Source organism: Myotis myotis, unplaced genomic scaffold (genome assembly GCF_014108235.1).
Source record: "Myotis myotis isolate mMyoMyo1 unplaced genomic scaffold, mMyoMyo1.p scaffold_m19_p_5, whole genome shotgun sequence".
Taxonomy (NCBI): domain Eukaryota; kingdom Metazoa; phylum Chordata; class Mammalia; order Chiroptera; family Vespertilionidae; genus Myotis; species Myotis myotis.
Window position 1 is genome coordinate 4,886,315 of NW_023416357.1, and position 15,318 is coordinate 4,901,632.

At 50.6% G+C, this 15,318-nt stretch overlaps 2 protein-coding genes across 6 annotated transcripts in view; one reads left to right on the forward strand and one right to left on the reverse strand.

Annotated features, from left to right (window-relative positions):
* The window catches only part of RAI14 (retinoic acid induced 14), a 50,093-nt gene extending 40,514 nt beyond the window's left edge, over nucleotides 1–9,579 (forward strand). For all 5 annotated transcript variants that reach the window (XM_036308717.1, XM_036308716.1, XM_036308718.1 and 2 more), the window contains 5 exons: nucleotides 363–481; nucleotides 1,184–2,719; nucleotides 4,027–4,176; nucleotides 7,058–7,123; nucleotides 7,710–9,579. In XM_036308717.1, coding sequence (XP_036164610.1) covers nucleotides 363–481; nucleotides 1,184–2,719; nucleotides 4,027–4,176; nucleotides 7,058–7,123; nucleotides 7,710–7,787 — 1,949 coding nt within the window. In that variant the 3' untranslated portion in view covers nucleotides 7,788–9,579. The remainder of the gene's footprint in view (nucleotides 1–362; nucleotides 482–1,183; nucleotides 2,720–4,026; nucleotides 4,177–7,057; nucleotides 7,124–7,709) is intronic.
* Nucleotides 9,580–10,284: 705 nt separating this feature from the next.
* Nucleotides 10,285–14,911, reverse strand: LOC118655925. The gene is made up of 4 exons (XM_036308502.1): nucleotides 14,870–14,911; nucleotides 13,636–14,026; nucleotides 11,131–11,282; nucleotides 10,285–10,729 (listed from the first exon to the last, which is right to left on the reverse strand). The coding sequence occupies exons 1-4, from the start codon at nucleotides 14,909–14,911 to the stop codon at nucleotides 10,346–10,348; spliced, it is 969 nt and encodes a 322-aa protein (XP_036164395.1). The 3' UTR covers nucleotides 10,285–10,345.
* Nucleotides 14,912–15,318: the final 407 nt, after the last annotated feature.

Genomic DNA, 15,318 nt, shown 5'->3' on the forward strand with positions numbered 1-15,318 from the left:
GTTAAGAAGTGAGCCATCTTCCAGACGTGTTTCTAAAAGGAGTCACAGAAATGGGGCTCATTAAGTATGGGAGGGACAAAAAGCAGACAAGCTATACTTAATCAAGTGAATGGGAAAATGCATGATCAAATCCATCAATTTTCAGGTGAGGTGCTGTGCATCCAGGCATCTAGGATTGTGCTGGGGATACCCCAGTAAGGAAACCCAGGACCGAGAATTGCTGTTTACTTATCCAGCTGATGGGACTCTCATTCTTAGGACCAGGAAGAACTGGATTGGGCAGAAAGGGGGTTTGTTAGAGGCCAGAGAAATAACCATTTAATTTTTAAATATTAGTTTGCATTGCCTTTCTCTTTCCCCAGGTGCTGATAGCTTACTGGATATCAGTTCTGAAGCTGACCAACCAGATATTCTTGTCCTATTACAAGCAAAAGTTGCATCTCTAACTCTACACAATAAGGAATTACAAGATAAATTGCAGGTAGGCAGATCGATCACCGCCACAGACTATTCTGTTGGGTTAAGATACTGGGTTTTTCAGGGTTAGTCAGATGATATTTTATTTTAAACATCTACATTCGTTTCTTCTTTTTTAATATAGTTAGCCTCAACTATATAGATCCAAGCCTTTATAGTTCCAAGTTATTTCTTTTTTGAAAGAATTATTCATTAGCCCTATTTCTGTAAGTTTCTAAATTGGTAAATTATCTATAATTATATACATAGTATGATATATAATATGACAAATTATATATATATATAGATAGATAGATAGATAGATAGATAGATAAGTGTAAAGATGTGATTAGCCATTCATTTAGTAAAGTTGATCATTTAGCAAATTTAAGAAGTAACTGTACTAAGCCCATTCATTGCCCATTTCAGCATAAATAATATGAGAAATAAAGGGAAATTTTGAGCCGGAGGCTTTGCAGCCAAAGCAAATCTACTGTTTTTCAAGTGGCGCTAAAAATCTGTTCGAACAGAACACAGTAGGCTTAGTGTCGGGAATCTGACTCCCGGGTCTCAGGTGATATTTTTTCACGAGGCGAGAGTACACCCGCAAGACGATCCCGCTGCTAGCCCATACAAAGATTCTGGGTGTGTGCTCTCCTTGTAGGTGCTTGCTCACCTAACCGCACTTTGGGTGCCATTTCATTATTCTTGCTTTTTTTTTTTTTAGGCCAAAACCCCCAAAGAGGCAGAAGCGGACCTGAGCTTTGACTCCTTCCATTCCACTCACACTGACTTGGCCCCGGCTCTCGGGAAACCTAGTGAAACCTCTCCCCCCAACTCCAGATCCCCTCCACCGGCCTCTGCCCATTCCCTGAGTACACCCCCAGTCGACGGAGATGTCAGGATTCAGCAGCTGCAGGAGGTCTTGCAGGACCTGCAGAAGCGACTGGAGAGCTCCGAGGCAGAGAGGCGGCAGCTGCAGGCCGAGCTCCAGTCCCGGAGCCCAGAGCCCGTGCGCTTGAACAACGCCGAGATTTCCGAGAACGGCTCCGACCTCAGCCAGAAACTGAAAGAAACTCAGAGCAAGTACGAGGAGGCGATGAAAGAAGTCCTGAGTGTGCAGAAGCAGATGAAGCTGGGCCTCGTGTCGCCCGAGAGCGTGGATTCTTACTCTCACCTCCGGGAGCTGAGGGTCCCCGAGGAGGAGGTACGGGCGCTGAGGCAGGGCCTCCAGAAGGCACTGGAAGACAGTGAGAGGAACAAGGAGAAAGTGAGGGCGTTAGAGGAGAAACTGGCCGAGAGGGAGAAGGGGGCAGGGAATCAGCCGCCCGCGGAAGAGTACGAGGCAATGAAAAGTTCCTATTGCTCTGTTATTGAGAATATGAACAAGGAGAAAGCGTTTCTGCTCGAGAAATACCAGGAGGCCCAAGAAGAAATCTTGCAACTGAAAGATACTCTGAAAAGTCAGGTGGCGCAGGAGCCCGGCGATGACGCCGGGGACATGAAAGAGGCCATGCACAGGATGATCGATGAGCTCAACAAGCAGGTGAGCGAGCTGTCCCAGCTGTACAAGGAGGCGCAGGCCGAGCTGGAGGACTACCGGAAGAGGAAGTCTCTGGAAGACGTCACCGCCGAGTACGTCCACAAAGCAGAGCATGAGAAACTGATGCAGGTGGCCAGCCTGTCCAGGGCCAAGGCGGAGGAGGCGCTGTCCGAGATGAAGTCCCAGTATGCGAAGGCGGTGCAGGAGTTGGCTCAGCTCAAACAGCTGGCCGACGCCCAGAGGGAGAACTCCGTGTCCATCACCGAGCACTTGCAGGTGATCACCACGCTGCGGACGGCCGCCAAGGAGATGGAGGCGAAGCTGGGCGGTCTCCAGGAGCTCCTGGCCAGCAGGGAGGTGGAGGTGGCCAGGCTGGAGAAGCAGCTGGTGGAAGAGAAGGCGGCGCTGACCGAGGCCATGGTGCCCAGGGCCGCCTACGAAAAGCTCCAGGCGGCGCTGGAGAGTGAAGTGAGCGCGTTGGCCTCGAAATTAAAGGATTCCGCGAAAGAGAAAGAGAAGGCCCAGTCGGAGGTCGCCCAGGTTAGAAGTGAGGCCTCACAGTTGAAAAGGGAAAAGGAGACGCTTCAGACTCTCTTGCGATCCAAAGAGCAAGAAGCCGGGGAACTCCTGCAGAAGGCGCAGCGTGCGCAGGAGGAGCTGGCGGAGCTGAGGCGGCACTCGGAGAGCTCTTCGCGGCTGGAGGAGGACAAAGACAGGAAGGTGGGCGAGGGCCCTTGCTGTTGAGCTTCTAGCTAGTGAGCCCTGGGACCTTCTGTCGTTCGCATGTTTACCATTTGTTCACACTAACTTGCTGCGAATGCTCAGAGGCTCGGCACACGAATCCCTCTGTCCCCAAAGCCACATTAGAGTAGTAGGTTAGACATTTATTTAAAAGAACGACACTTCCCTTATCGTAAAGCATTTTCACATATGTGGTGCATAATTTTTCTTGTGAAATGACTTTACAGAAGCTCTGCCAAGTGTCAGGGCTCAGAAGTAACCCCACAAACTGAAAAGCGCTTGTGACCGATCTTGAACTTGAACTCTTGGCATCCAGACAGATTCCTCTGTCATATGGAACCCAAATACTTCCAGACTTAATCCCGCTTCCCTAAGCCCCATGGACTTTCCCAAGTCAGTATAAAAATTGCCTTTCCTGGCCCTCGTTTTCACCCGTGCATGGGAGGGGAGCAGGGGAGGAATGTGGGGTGCGGGTGATGAGAGATGGACTGGGCGTGGCCTGAGGAAGAGGGGAGAGCGGAGTGGAGGATGGTTCTGTGCCAAATCTGCTTTGCTGCCAGTCCCCTGGGCCGGATGCTCTGAGTGGCATGGACTAGAGCACTGGTGATCATTTATTCCTTTATGATGATGGATGCTTCCAACGAGCTCCCAGAGCCAAGGGGGCAGGGAGGTGGGAGAAGGAGGGGGGAAGATTGTGTTTACTTTAAGACAAGATGTCCAGAAATATCAGGGTTTCTATAACTTATTCCTAATCGCCCATGCCAGCAAATAAAGAATGCCTAAAATCCTGTTTCTGTTAAGAAAAAACAAGAAAGGGAAATCAGTGTAATAGTGTTTATCTTTATACATCAAAACACAGTATTTAATTGGGGGCCCTTATCCTATATAATAAAAGGCTAACATGCAAATTGTCCCCTCTACCAGGAGTTTGACTGGGAGTTCGACCAGAGGGTGGGGCCAGCCGGCCAATGGCCCGCAGCCCCTCCCCCTGGCCGGCCAACCTCCCGCATCCCCTCCCCGGGCCTGGCTGGCCAGACCCCACCCATGCATGAAATCGTGCACTGAGCCTCTAGTTTGAATATAATGGCCTTAGAAGGCCTCGTGGGTTTGTCTGATTTTGTTATGTGTTTCATTTTATGGGTTTTCTTTGAAATGTATAAAAGGAATTGTTCCAGAGTCTCAAGTCCTGTAGGCTAACAGGCTGTGTTCAAGGCGTAGGAATACCTGGAATTTTGCTTCTGCAGGCACGTTCCTGCCTGTTGGTAATAGCTTTCCTTTTTCACTAGATAAACGAGATGTCGAAGGAAGTCACCAAGCTGAAGGAGGCCCTGAACAGCCTCTCGCAGCTGTCCTACTCGGCGAGCTCCTCCAAGAGGCAGAGCCAGCAGCTGGACGGGCTGCAGCAGCAGGTCAAGCAGCTCCAGACCCAGCTGGCTGTGAGTGGGCTTGCCCCCGCCTGGTGGGGTGGAGGGCGAGGCGGACTGCATGCCTACTCCGCTAGGAGGGCAGGTGGGCATGGCCGGAGTCCCAACCTGAAGGAGCGTGTACTTCAGGGAGCAACTCACTGGTGCCCTCTTTGGGGAGGGCAAAAGAAGGAACTGTCAAATTTCCACTTATTATCTGCTGTGAGTTAGGGGGATGTATCTCTGAGGACGAGGAACCGGCAGGACAGTGGAGTAGGCCTGTTCTTCCATCCACCAGCTTATCGCCCCTTCTCCATTTCTCTGCAACAGCCATAACCATCTCTCACAGTGGCAAGCACTTTTCTTGCTAGGGGCCAGGATCTCTGGTAGTTGCATATCTACGGGTCTGAAGCCGTTTCTTGGCCCCACCCCCTTTTCACCCGGAAAGTCCTCTCATATCTGGATTAGTTTCCGATGACTATTTCCTATGACAGAGCAGCACAAACTTGGTTTAGAACAACACACATTTATTATCTTAAAGTTCTGGAGGTCACCAGTCTTGCTGGACTAAAGTCAGGATGTCAGCAGGGCTGGTTCCCTCCAGAGGCTCTAGGGGAGATCCACTTCCTTGCCCTTCCTAGCTTTGAGAGGTCACGTGAATTCCTTGGCACATAGTCCATGCCGCCATGTTCAAAGGACAGCACTTCAGCCCATGGCTCTGTCCTCCCATCTCTTCTCCCACCTTTGACCTTGCTCTCTCTCTCTTAAGGACCCTTGTGATCGCATTTACGTAAGGTGCACCCAAATAATCAGGATACTCTCTCTCCATCCCACAATCCTTAGTCACACTGTAAGGTCCCTTTACCATGTAGGTAACAGGCTCTAGGATTAGGACGTGGGCGTCTTCGGAGGGCCATTGTTTAGTTATTGCAGGATCAGTTAAGGTTTCGGTTGACAAGGGTATATGTTTTCCATGTGAAATCGAGGGTTAGTCTGTCCTGGGCCATCGCTAGCTTCCTGTTACAAACAGGACCTGGCTTTTATGATTTCTTCAGGGCACAGTTGATGCACTGGCGAGTTCAGATTTCTGCTGTCCTGAGTCTGGCTGGCCACCAAGGCCAACACCAGCTGTTCTGTGCTCCCAGCGCTAGCACTGGAGGAGCAATCAGGGGAGAAGAAGATGCTCCCCACTGTGATCTGTGGGTCACTTTTTGAGAAAGTGGTGATCACAGACGGGTAGATAAAGTGCTCATGGTTTCAACGGGCGTTCTTACAATTACTCAACATGTGTTTATTCTGTGTCGGTATTGTCCAAGGTACTGATGGTATAAAGATGAATAAGACACAGCCCCTGCCCTCACAATTGATATGTAATATGGCTTGCCAGATTCCTGATGTGGTCAGCATTCATCAATAGAGAGACGCCCAACATGCTGAGGGCAGCAGAAATGTGTGCTTACCCAGCCTGGGTGAGTCTCGAAAGGCTTCCTGCAGAAGGTGGTGCTCGTGCTGAGTCTCGAAGGGATGAGTAGGAGGCAGCAAGGACCGAGATGTGGCATTTAGTGGCCTGGGTAGCCTTGGCGAGAACACCTCCAGTGGCGTGGCAGCCAGATCTGCACTGCCTGCTGGAGAAGTGAGTGAGTGGTGAGGTGTCCGATGGGGCTGAAGAATCCCAGTGCGAGGTGGGGAAGCCTGAGATAGGTTTGCTAGTAGGACAGGAGATGGTGGTCAGAGGGTGGGATTCTCTCGGTTGAGATTTCAGAGGCAGTAAGAGAGGCAGGGCCATGACCATGAGAGTGAGTGGCTGGAAGGAGGAGGAGCAAGTCACTGAAGCTGAAGTGGAGGAACTGGGAGGCCAGGGTTAGGTGGCTCCTCCATGCAGATGCTGCAGTCAACCCACTGCTGACAGAAGCCGGGATGAAAAGGAAGGCAGTGACCAGAGAGAGTTATCAATGATTGCGTGCAGGCGACCGAAAGGTGGGAGGAAACAGCAGAGAGATACCAAGCACGCCTTCTGATGGCATGAACATCAAAGGGCTGAGGTTGAAGGGTTCTCTTTGAGTAGGGAGGACACATGTCAACGATGATAGGAAGGCGACAACAAGGAGTATTGGGAGACTTGTGCAGATTTTTGAAGAGATCCATCTACGGCAGTCTCGGTTTTCATCGTGAAGTAGGAGGAACGGCCTCTTTTTAGAAGAGCTAAGAGCTAAGTGAGGCTCCTTGAAGTAGGCGCTGAGAGGAATTGGAACGATCTCTCCACAAGGAGATGTAGAAGCATTAGCAGCTCTGCTGAGGGACCATGGAGATCGATGCCCCAACTCCTCCTCGGTGCCCCAACAGCTCAATCAATGTGTTTCCTGGGGAGTATATGGTACCAGCTATGGAGTGGGTGGTAATAACTCCCTTTGAAAGAATATATTTCTTAATTAAAATATTTGGTTATTGTAGAAAAGTTAGAAAATGTAGAAAAACTCTGAAAAAGTTCCCCCCCAAAACTACTAATTATTCAGCCACTCAGAGATGATTACTTTTTGCATTTGATATATTTCCTTGCACTATTTACCTTGTGTGAATGTATCTGTATATTTGCATAAGGTATGTATATGTGTGTGTGTTTGTGTGTGTGTGTGTGTGTATATATGTGTGTATATATATACATATATACACATATATATGCAACAAATTTGGGATTATAATTACTTCTTACATGAATGTTCTTCTAGAGTTGACATACAAAGTCATAAAATAGATTTTTTTTCCCCCCTGAGAATATTGACAAGTATTCAGAAACACACAAGCCAGTGAGCTCACAACAATCTAAAAGCTTCTATGTGAGCATTGGATGGAGGGAGTCGCTTGGGGAGCATTTGGCCACAGCTCTCTGTAACCAAGTAAAATCACCTCTTCCTAGGAATGCAAGAAGCAACACCAGGAGGTCATATCGGTTTACAGGATGCATCTTCTGTACGCTGTGCAGGTATGGTAACGCGCTGCGAAGTGCCCGGATGCCTGCAAGAAATACTGCAGTCCACGTTGCCCCAAGTCCCGTCATCAAACTAGTAGAACGAATGAGAATTCGAGGAGAACCCTGTACCTAGGAAAGCTTTCAAATGCCTTCCGCCCGGCTTTGGATTCTGTGTCGGGAACCCTGTCCTAACTGCTGAGAGCGACCTCGGCATTCCTGGAGAAATAGGAGGACGCAGCTGCCGCTCCCCCACCCGCCAGCTGCCCACCCTCAGGATCGGGAGCCCGGGCTTGATGTTCGAGGCTTGTCCATATTTTCACTGCCGCTGGTTTGGCTCTCTGGGCTCATATGTGCTACGGAGACCCCAGACACCCTTTGCTGGGGCTCTGTCAGTCTCGGCCTGGTCCTCCTCCAGGGGTTCGAGAGCAGGGCCCTCCCAGTCTCAGTTCCCTAGAGAAATGTGGGGATTGCTAGGGGTAACTAACATTCCTTGGGAAGATCGGGGGCTCGGGGCTTCATCCCAGCCAGCCATCTCATTCCCTCGGTGAGACAGGACTTCACTGAGGTTCCAATGACTCTCTTCTGTTCGACCTTCTAGGGCCAGATGGATGAAGATGTCCAGAAAGTTCTGAAGCAGATCCTTACCATGTGTAAGACCCAGGCCCAGAAGAAGTAGAGTGGGTTCCCCGGCGGGACACTGCCCCTCGCTGTCCGCCTTGGGGTTGGACCGGGGTTGCTGGCGACCACTGCCCTTGTTCTCGTCCGTGGTGTGCGCCGGGACCTGCCTGGCTTCTGCCCTTGCAAGGCTGCTTTCTGAGGACTGGCCCCGGAGAAGACTGTCCCCCCAGAGCTGCGGGGAGACTGAACAGCGGCAGAGGGGACAGGCGCTGTCATCGCTTCCGATTCCAGGGCTGGGTGGGCCGCGCCCAGGAGCCGGGCCTGGTGCTGGGGCGTGGGCCCCGGCCTGGCGCCTGACCGGCTGTGTGGCCCCGTCCTCACTGAGCGACCTGTGGACACCGCTGCGCAGTGAATGCCGCCGGGTTCCTCCGCGCTGGCTGGGCCGCCAGCGCAGGGGAGCCCCCCGCCCCCCCTTGCCTCTGGTTTCCAATCCGCAGACATGATTTGACTTCTAAGCAGATCGGTGCAGCGCTAGTGATGCGGTGCCCGCCTAGGACCCTTTACCCGATGTCCTGTGGGTTTGAAAACCCTTAATCCCATCTTCCCCCCCATCTGCCTTAGGTGGCTCGTCACCGGCTGGGCAGTCTGAGCTTGATGAGCACCGTTCACTAAAACATGAAGCTTAGAAACAAAAGCAAACTGCCCTTAAGAAGTTTTTAAGTAAATCGTGGACGTGTTGCAAATTCTCTATGCAAACTTGCCTTCTGCCGTTACCCGCGAAGCTCAGGAAATCCAAACAGTCGTGTTTCAACAAGGGACAGTAAACTGCGTGTTTACAGCCAAAAGAAATGCCTCATCGTTCTTAACCTCAATTTTTTAAAAGTCGTGTTTTTTTCCTCTCTACAGTATTTTTATTGGCTCTTAAAGATGTTTTCATATCTAAACCCCTTGAGTAAGTGAAATTCACATGAGACTCTATTAACAAAATATTTTTTAGGTAACCATGCTTAAGACTTTTTAGAAATAGGACTTTTTCCTCAAAGTTTTCAGCGATAGCAAAAGGTAGTTATATATTCCAAGCTCAGTGTGAGCTGCCAGACCCTCAGCCCTAGAGCGCGTTTCTGAAGAGAGTGAGTCCTCCTTGTACCCGGTGAACACTTTTGCATGCCCGGCTCTGCCAGCGCCCAGAGAGGATCTCTGCAAGAACTGTTAGTAACAGTCTGTGTTTCAACTTGGAGACGAGAAACCCCGGTATGGTAAACATCGGGGTGCATGGCAAAGGTCTTTGGGGGGAAATGTTTCTGTTCCCTTTCTTTCCTTTCAGGTTAAAAAAAGAAAATGTTTCTAACTTGCTTGCCACTTCCCTGTCAGCGTGGATCTTCCTGAGGGATGTAAACAGAAAACGGAAATCTGCCAAGTGTGTAATTAAAAGCGCAGGCCTGCTCCGACAGGGCCCGGACCGCAGGGCCGCCCCGGCCGAGGGAGCTTGGCTGCACTGGATGCCGACCAAGGCCAGCCAAGCAGAAACGGCTGTCCAGCTCCATGTTCCTTTCCCTAAGTTGTTTATAGTTAAGCAATTTCGAAAATGCTGCAAAGAAATGTGAAAGGACTTTCCGTCACAGCACTTACGGAGACACGGAACACCCCTCGCGCCCCGCACAGAACGCTGCGGAGTGGGAGACTGGGAGACTGCAGGGTGCTTGACACAGCCGCCTCTTAGCGCGTCTCAGGATGCATATTTATTGCAAATACTCCGGTTAGATATTGGAACGCCGTGTGCCGTAGGGTAGCACTCTGCCTTTGTGATGTACTGAAGGTATGACGGAAATAAATTTCTGTTCCATTTTGCATCTCTGCTGCTGCTTTTTGTTGCTCCCCCAGCCCTGCGTTCCCGTCCCCACAGGCCACAGCTATTTTCGTGTGATCTGAGACCTTCCGAGTCGGAGTGTCCGCGGGGGCGTGTGTTTTACTTTCCCCTTTAAATGGAGAAGCATACTTCACACCCTCTTCTGGGCCTTAGTTTTCCACTTAAAAGTCCTGGAGATTACTCTCTGCCAGCACACACAACTCATGCTTTTAAACCAGGCGTGGGGAACCCTTTTCTGCCAAGGGCCATTTGGAATATTTTTATAACATTATTTGAGGGCCGTACAAAATTATCAACTTAAAAATGAGCCTGCTGTATTTGGTCAAATATTTATTTAACTCAATCCTAATGCCTTGGCAGGGCCAGACCAAATGATTTCCCGGGCCTCACACAGCCCGTGGGCCAGACGTTCCCCACCCCTGCTAAACTGTTGCATAATATGTCATAGTATGATTGTGCTATATTTTATTTAACTAGCTCCTCGCTGATGGGCATTTAATCTGCTTCCAGTAGTTTACAGCCCTGACAACGATGCGATGACTGTCCTATCTGTAAACATCTATTCATACGCGTGAGGATTTTCACCCTCCCTCTCACCCTGTGATACAGGAGCACAGAGGAAAAGCAGTGGGGTAGTGTATGCATCATCACAGCGAGTGAGAAAGAATGGCCTTTTTCTTCATACTGGTTAAGAATCATCAATTTATTTTCCGTACATAAACCTAAGCCTAAGCTGGACTCCAAAGCTTTTAACAATGAACCCCACCCTCCTTAAGATAAACACATGATGCACTGTGTGGAGAACACGCTCCCCAACATGTTGAAGCACAGCCTTTCTCCATGCGACACAGCTGTGGCATGCCGGGTGCTGACCGCAGCAGAAACATTATCCAGCAGAGATGGGGTGACACTTTTTGAGCAAAGTTAGCGGGCTGGACAAAGAGTGAGCCGGAAAAGCAACAGACCCGGGCGTGTGGAGTAGCGATTTCTGTTCCCCAGCACAGCAGAGAACTGCCAAGCATCGTGGGAGTCTGCGGCATATTTGGGACAGGACAAGATTGTTGCCACACATGAGCCATGGGAGCTGGTGGAGGGAGCAGTCCATGTGGGTTCCAGCTGGTGGGAAGGGTCCCCTGAGGAGTAAATCCCCCAGAGATGGAGGTGAGTGAAAGGGAAGAAAAGAGACATTTCTGCACATTCGTTATAAACCAGGCCCCCAAATGGGAAGAAACAGTATATTCGAGATTGGATGCACCCGATTATAAATGGAGCATGTGTAGGGGAGAAAAAGGAGCAGGTCGGCCAAATGATGTAAGATTTTAACGGGAAGAGATAGGCAGTTCCCTATGTGTCACCTCCAGGTATTTAAACCTGGGCCATTGAATTCAGGTTAACCACTCTGGAAGGCAGAGTAATATCCCTCCCCTCCCCAAAGAAGTCCATGTCCTAATTCCCAGAACCAGTGAGTATTTGATGTTATGTGGCAAAGGGGGATTACGTTTGCAAATAGAATTAAGGTTCACAATGAGCTGACCTTAGGATGAGATGACCCTGGTTGTGCAGGTGGGCCTGAGGTGAGCAGAAGGGTCTTCAGAGTGGGAGGAGTCCGTGTTAAAGACGCTGCACTGCTGGCTCTGAAGGGGGAGGATGAGGCCTGGAACCAGGGAATGTAGGGGTCTCTAGAGGCTGAAAAAGGCAAGAAAATGAAATTCTGCCCCAGGGCCCCTAGGAAGAACCATCTTGTCTCCAGCCCAGCGGCAGCCACTGCAGACTTCTGACCTCCAGGACGATGAGATGACACATTTGTGTTAAGTCACTTAGTTGGACTGACCCCAGGGAAGGCCTCCATATAAACTTCTAAGGTGCAGAAATCTGGTCTTGCCGCTGCCCAAGACGAGCCTGGTGAGTCAGTTCCCTTGCTTATTAAACCCACCACCTTCCCACTCTGAGTGATCTGCCTTTTTCTTTGGCCTCTCCCTGCCCTCCAAGTATGGGGACCCGTTTCTGATTACACCCAGGAAGCTCCCAAGGGGGTGGCGACCCAACACTCGTCCTGTCTTGAGAGGCCAGAAAAATGTGTTTTAAGAAATTGCACAAGAGTGAGTTTATTTGGATTTCTTTGTTCTTAAGTGTCACAGTTCCTGGGGCTGGAATAGTTTGGAAATAATCACATTTGCCTTGGGGTTGGAAGAGTAGAAGTACCCTCTACACATGCTTCCTCTATGTGACTTTCGCAATGGCCACGCTTGCCTCTCCCACCTCGGGATCCACGAGGGAAGGTGGGTGAGCACCCTCTACAACCACTGTCCACCCAGATTGCTAGCAGCCCATTGTGGAGTGAGCGAACGAACCTGAAGCACAGTTACTATACGGCTTACATTTGGGGGCAGGGTGAAGATGGCAAGGAAAGGAAAAGGTACCACCCAGATTTGGACCTCTCCGTCTTTACAGTCCTTCTACTTTGGTTTCTACCTTTACAGAGGAGGGCCACGTGCTTCTGGCCAGCGCTAGTTAACTGGAGGGGGAAGCAGAGCACCCGCTGTCCCACAGGAATTCGGCGCCTGCCCTGGTACTGCACTTCCCTGCACAGTGCTCAGCACGAGCAGGTATTCAGGATGGGAGCGGCGCTAAACACACACAGAAACAGCCTCGTGGCCCTTTCCTAAAATGACAGGACACTGGCCCTTTCAGTTTAATGAAGGGCAACCTAAGGGGTTAGGGACATAAGTGTTAGAGAACAAGAAAACATTCTTCCTTTTTTATTGCCATACACTAGAGGCCCGATGCATGAAAATTCATGCAAGAGTAGGCCTTCCTTTCCCCGGCTGCCGGCACCGGTTTCCCTCTGGCACCTGGGACCCGGGCTTCCCTCCTCAGGCCACCAGCAGGCACCCAGGACCCGGGCTGGCTTCCCTCCGGCCCGGCTTGGTTAGGAAGGATGTCCGGTCTAATTAGTGTATTACCCTTTTATTATTATAGATGTTAGATATTGTTCACAGTCACAAACATCTGCAGTTTTACTCTCCCAGAATCCTGGACCTGGGGAGGGTTTTAGAAACAAGAGGTACAAATGCTCTCAATGGATAGGCAAGAAAATCAGGACCCATGGGCTGGGACTTGCCCCAGACCACGCAGTGAAAACCTAAACCATGAGGTCTTGAAGCCACGTTCACGTTCTCATTATTGTTCCATGCTGAGAATTCTCGTTGGAAACAGGATAAAGGGCGTGGGATCTTTAGAACATGTGGGCTCAGGAACTTGAAGGTACGGATTTAATCCTTAAGCGGATAGGTCTTCCCAGTTTTACCCAAGATATATTTAAGCAACTCAGAGAAGTAACTCCTCCGGCCCAACTCAGAAGGGATAGGTACCGTGGCAGTCTTGGATCAACAGCAATGAAACTTAAGCCTTTTGCTGGGAAGAACAAACATCAAATGTAAACACCATCTCTCAAGTTCCTAGTAAATATTTTCCTTCTCTCTCTACCAAGCCTGTTTGTTTGTTTGTTTGTTGAAAATGGGAGGGGCATAGCAACTCCAACTTGCCTTGTCATAGGCCCTAATTCATTGTAGGGTTCATGATGACACCACCCTTAAGCATGGGGCTGCCAGAGCCAGAGCTGGCCACAGTTGCCTCTGCAGACGTGTTATTGTTACTATTGTGTGTGATTAGGGCCACTGAAAGGTGTAGTATGGGAATACGTGGGCCCTGGCCTGGCGGTTCAGTTGATTGGAGCTTCATCCTGTAGACTAAAGGTGGCATAGGAGGCAACCTATCGAAATTTCTCTCTCTCAAATCAAAAACATACCCTGGGATAAGGGTATGTTTTAAGAAGAATATGTGGCTGCGAAATTTAGGGCTGTGTGATATTTGCCAAATGTGACTCTCCCCTCGAAATATTCTCTGAACTGCTAACCATCCGCGGAAGCAGTGGTCCTTTCTTTAGCTGCTCGAGCCTGACACTCCACTTCCCTAACAGGATGGCTCAAGTCTTACCCGGAGGGGCAACACGGCGGGAGCCAGCACCCTCAGCAGTTACCTCTGAGCCTTTCCTCCGGGTCGTGGAGCCTGAAGGCCCGGGGAGCAACTGGGGTGCAGGATGCGCAGAGGGGCGCACGGGCGGTGCAGGGTGTCCCCGAATACAGCCCAGACGTCGCAGCTTTCAACAGGCAGGTCCTGGAGCAGCGCTCCTGTCTGTCCACCCTTCGATGGGATTGATCTGGAGCGACCCTGAGTTCGGGAGCGTCACGCCCCCGCGGGGACAGGAAGGCCGAGGGCCCGGGCGGAGCTACGGGCAGCCAGAGCCGCCTGGATCCCACGAGGCCGGAAGTGCCCCGCGTCGCCTGGGCTACAGGCGCCGACGCTTCCAGCGCGTCCTCCGCGTCCTGTTCCCATGGCAACCCCGTCTCCGGAGCCGGAACCCGGGCGGCCTAGGAAAGCCGACCTCGCAGAGCGTCTTGCTTCTGCAAAGGACCCTTGGGCGCCCCGAACAAGGTCCGCCCAGCCCAGGACGCCGCCGCCGCCGCCCAAGGGAGCGAAGCCGCCAGCCTGGGAGCCGGGAAGGCAGGTTCCGGGCGTGGCTTCTCCGCCCTCGGCCTGGTCCGCTGCCGGACGCTGGCCTTGAAGTCCCCTCGCGGGCTTTTCCCGCGTGAGTCTCTGTGGCCAGGGTACAAGCCGCAGGAAAGAAACCTGGGGAATCTCGGATGGGAATTGGTCTCCGATGGCATGTGGCCAAACAACTGCGGAAAAGGAGGAAGCGATTTGCAAGAGAGAGAGAGAGAGAGAGAGAGAGGCCAAAGTTTGGGTGTTATAATTCAGGGCCATGGTGAACCTCCCACGAACAACAGAATTTAGGAGTTTGGAGAGTCAAAACCCCTCGCCCTGGCCATAGGCTTGAAAGTAGAGAGCAGCAAGAGAAATTACGAAACTTGCCTTCTGGTTGTGGGATTGGAGATGTTCTGGAGCCCGAGTCAGAGAGAACTAGCTACTCCGCGCTCAGGGCGTGAGTGACCGGCTGCTCCGGGAAATGGGGAGCGACTTGGGGGTGTTATTGTCTAACAAATAACTGTGTATTCTATCTGGGGTTGATTTAAGCGATAGGAATAGCCATGAGAGTTGAATTTCAAAAATAACTATAAATCAAATTTTTTGTCATGAGTTTCAACCATTTACTCCATCAGCTAATGATAGCAACCCCTATATACACGTTGTTTTAGCTCTTTATAGTGGGATGGCCTGCGGACTAGGAGAATTAACCAATGCACTGGCCATACCTTATTTAGTCGCTGAGAGCTGATTGCTTTGCCTGGATCCATCTTGCTCTCAGACCTGCAATAGCAATATCAGACTTGAGTAGGAGATCAGAGTTTTGATGACTCAGGGGCTGTAAATGGACTGGCTTTAAGGATGTATAAAAGGGGAATTTTGGAGGTAATGCGGAGTAGCAATTAGGGGAAATATATTAAATTAAGAGACTTGACAAATGTCTTTAATTTCTGCTTTCCCGGTTCTCCGTACCTGAGTGTGAATAGTCTATTTGTGGGTTTGGTATGGGCAGTTTCATGTTAAGAGTAGCATCCAACACAGGGAAAACAGAACTAACTTCTAAGCCCTCTCTTCCAAAGCCGACTTCACGTGAGTCTTGGTAGGAAGAAGGTGTGGGCTAACCCCACTGGAATCCCAGCTGTGAGCAGTGGTACTAATTGGGACTTCTGCTTCTCCC

Coding starts and splice junctions, on each gene's coding strand:
- LOC118655925 (XM_036308502.1), bottom strand. CDS start 14,911: ATGGATCCAGGCAAAGCAATCAGCTCTCAGCGACTAAATAAG. Junction 14,027..14,869: donor GCTCTCAGCGACTAAATAAG/GTATGGCCAGTG, acceptor CGGCTTTCCTAG/GCCGCCCGGGTTCCGGCTCC. Junction 10,730..11,130: donor CAGGGTCATCTCATCCTAAG/GTCAGCTCATTG, acceptor TTTACTCCTCAG/GGGACCCTTCCCACCAGCTG.